At 41.5% G+C, this 1,041-nt stretch overlaps 1 protein-coding gene across 1 annotated transcript in view; it reads right to left on the minus strand.

Moving 5' to 3' along the window:
• Positions 1 to 621: 621 nt before the first annotated feature.
• Positions 622 to 1,041, minus strand: part of LOC106013827 — a gene marked incomplete at its 3' end in the record, with an annotated part of 4,331 nt that continues 3,911 nt past the window's right edge. The window contains 1 exon segment of the mRNA XM_013090546.2: positions 622 to 655. Within this exon segment, the coding sequence (XP_012946000.1) occupies positions 622 to 655 (34 nt within the window).

A 1,041-nucleotide genomic window follows, 5' to 3' on the forward strand; every position in this document is an offset into this window, starting at 1 on the left:
ACATAGAAAAAGAAACTTGGCTTGCAAAAAGTACATAGAAAAAGAAACTTGGCTTGCAAAAAGTACATAGAAAAAGAAACTTGGCTTGCAAAAAGTACATAGAAAAAGAAAGCTCCATCTGCAAGAAGGCTCTTGGCTAAAACCATCATCTGCCGAATTCCTTTAAAATATACGTAATATACACTAAAGAAATTCTGATTCCAGTGTGGCACAATCAGCTCATTCCAACAGTGTTCTTTTTATAAAGGAGTACAAAAAAACAAAGAGTCCTCGGACAGACAGACAGACAGACGGACAGACAAACAGACGGACGGATGAACGGACGGAGGGACAGATGGATGGATGAACGGATGGACAGACAGATGGATGAGTGAACAGATGAACAGATGGATGGACTGACGTACAGGCTGATGGACAGACAGATGGATGAATGAATGAATGGACGAACGGATGGATGGACAGACAGACAGACAGACAGACAGACAGATGGACAGACAACTATGTAATCATAATTCCAGTGTATCACACATCAGTAACTGCATGTCCAATTTATGAAAGCACCTCAAGCAAAAATTGTAAACGATTCAAAAAGGAAATTTCACCCACCTCTTACTCTCCGAGTTGTCCCTTTTCCTCATATCCTTCAAACTAGATTCTGAAATCCGAGAAAAAAAGGAAAAATCTTGTAATGTCAACTCTTCCACAGCCTACGTTTTCTTTCACTCATTTCACACATTTTTACTCAAAACAGATCTTAACCCATGTACCGCAGGCCGCAATTACTTAGCACCTTTTTCTGCAAAATACACAGAGCAGATGAACATTGAGAGAAAACAAACCCAGTGTAACTTGAGCCACTGCCTTAAACAGACCTTTGAAATAACACGGTGGGGAGACGTTTGTAGGCCAGCATTATAGAGTCGTGAAGAAGATCAAAGGTTTCTCACAGAAATGTTACTGTGTGCACAAGGCAGACTCATTTCGGATATCATCATTATTACTGGGAGGGGAGGGGAGGGGAGGACGGGTAGCGAGGGCGTG

The sequence above is a fragment of the Aplysia californica genome, unplaced genomic scaffold (genome assembly GCF_000002075.1).
Source record: "Aplysia californica isolate F4 #8 unplaced genomic scaffold, AplCal3.0 scaffold01332, whole genome shotgun sequence".
Classification (NCBI taxonomy): domain Eukaryota; kingdom Metazoa; phylum Mollusca; class Gastropoda; order Aplysiida; family Aplysiidae; genus Aplysia; species Aplysia californica.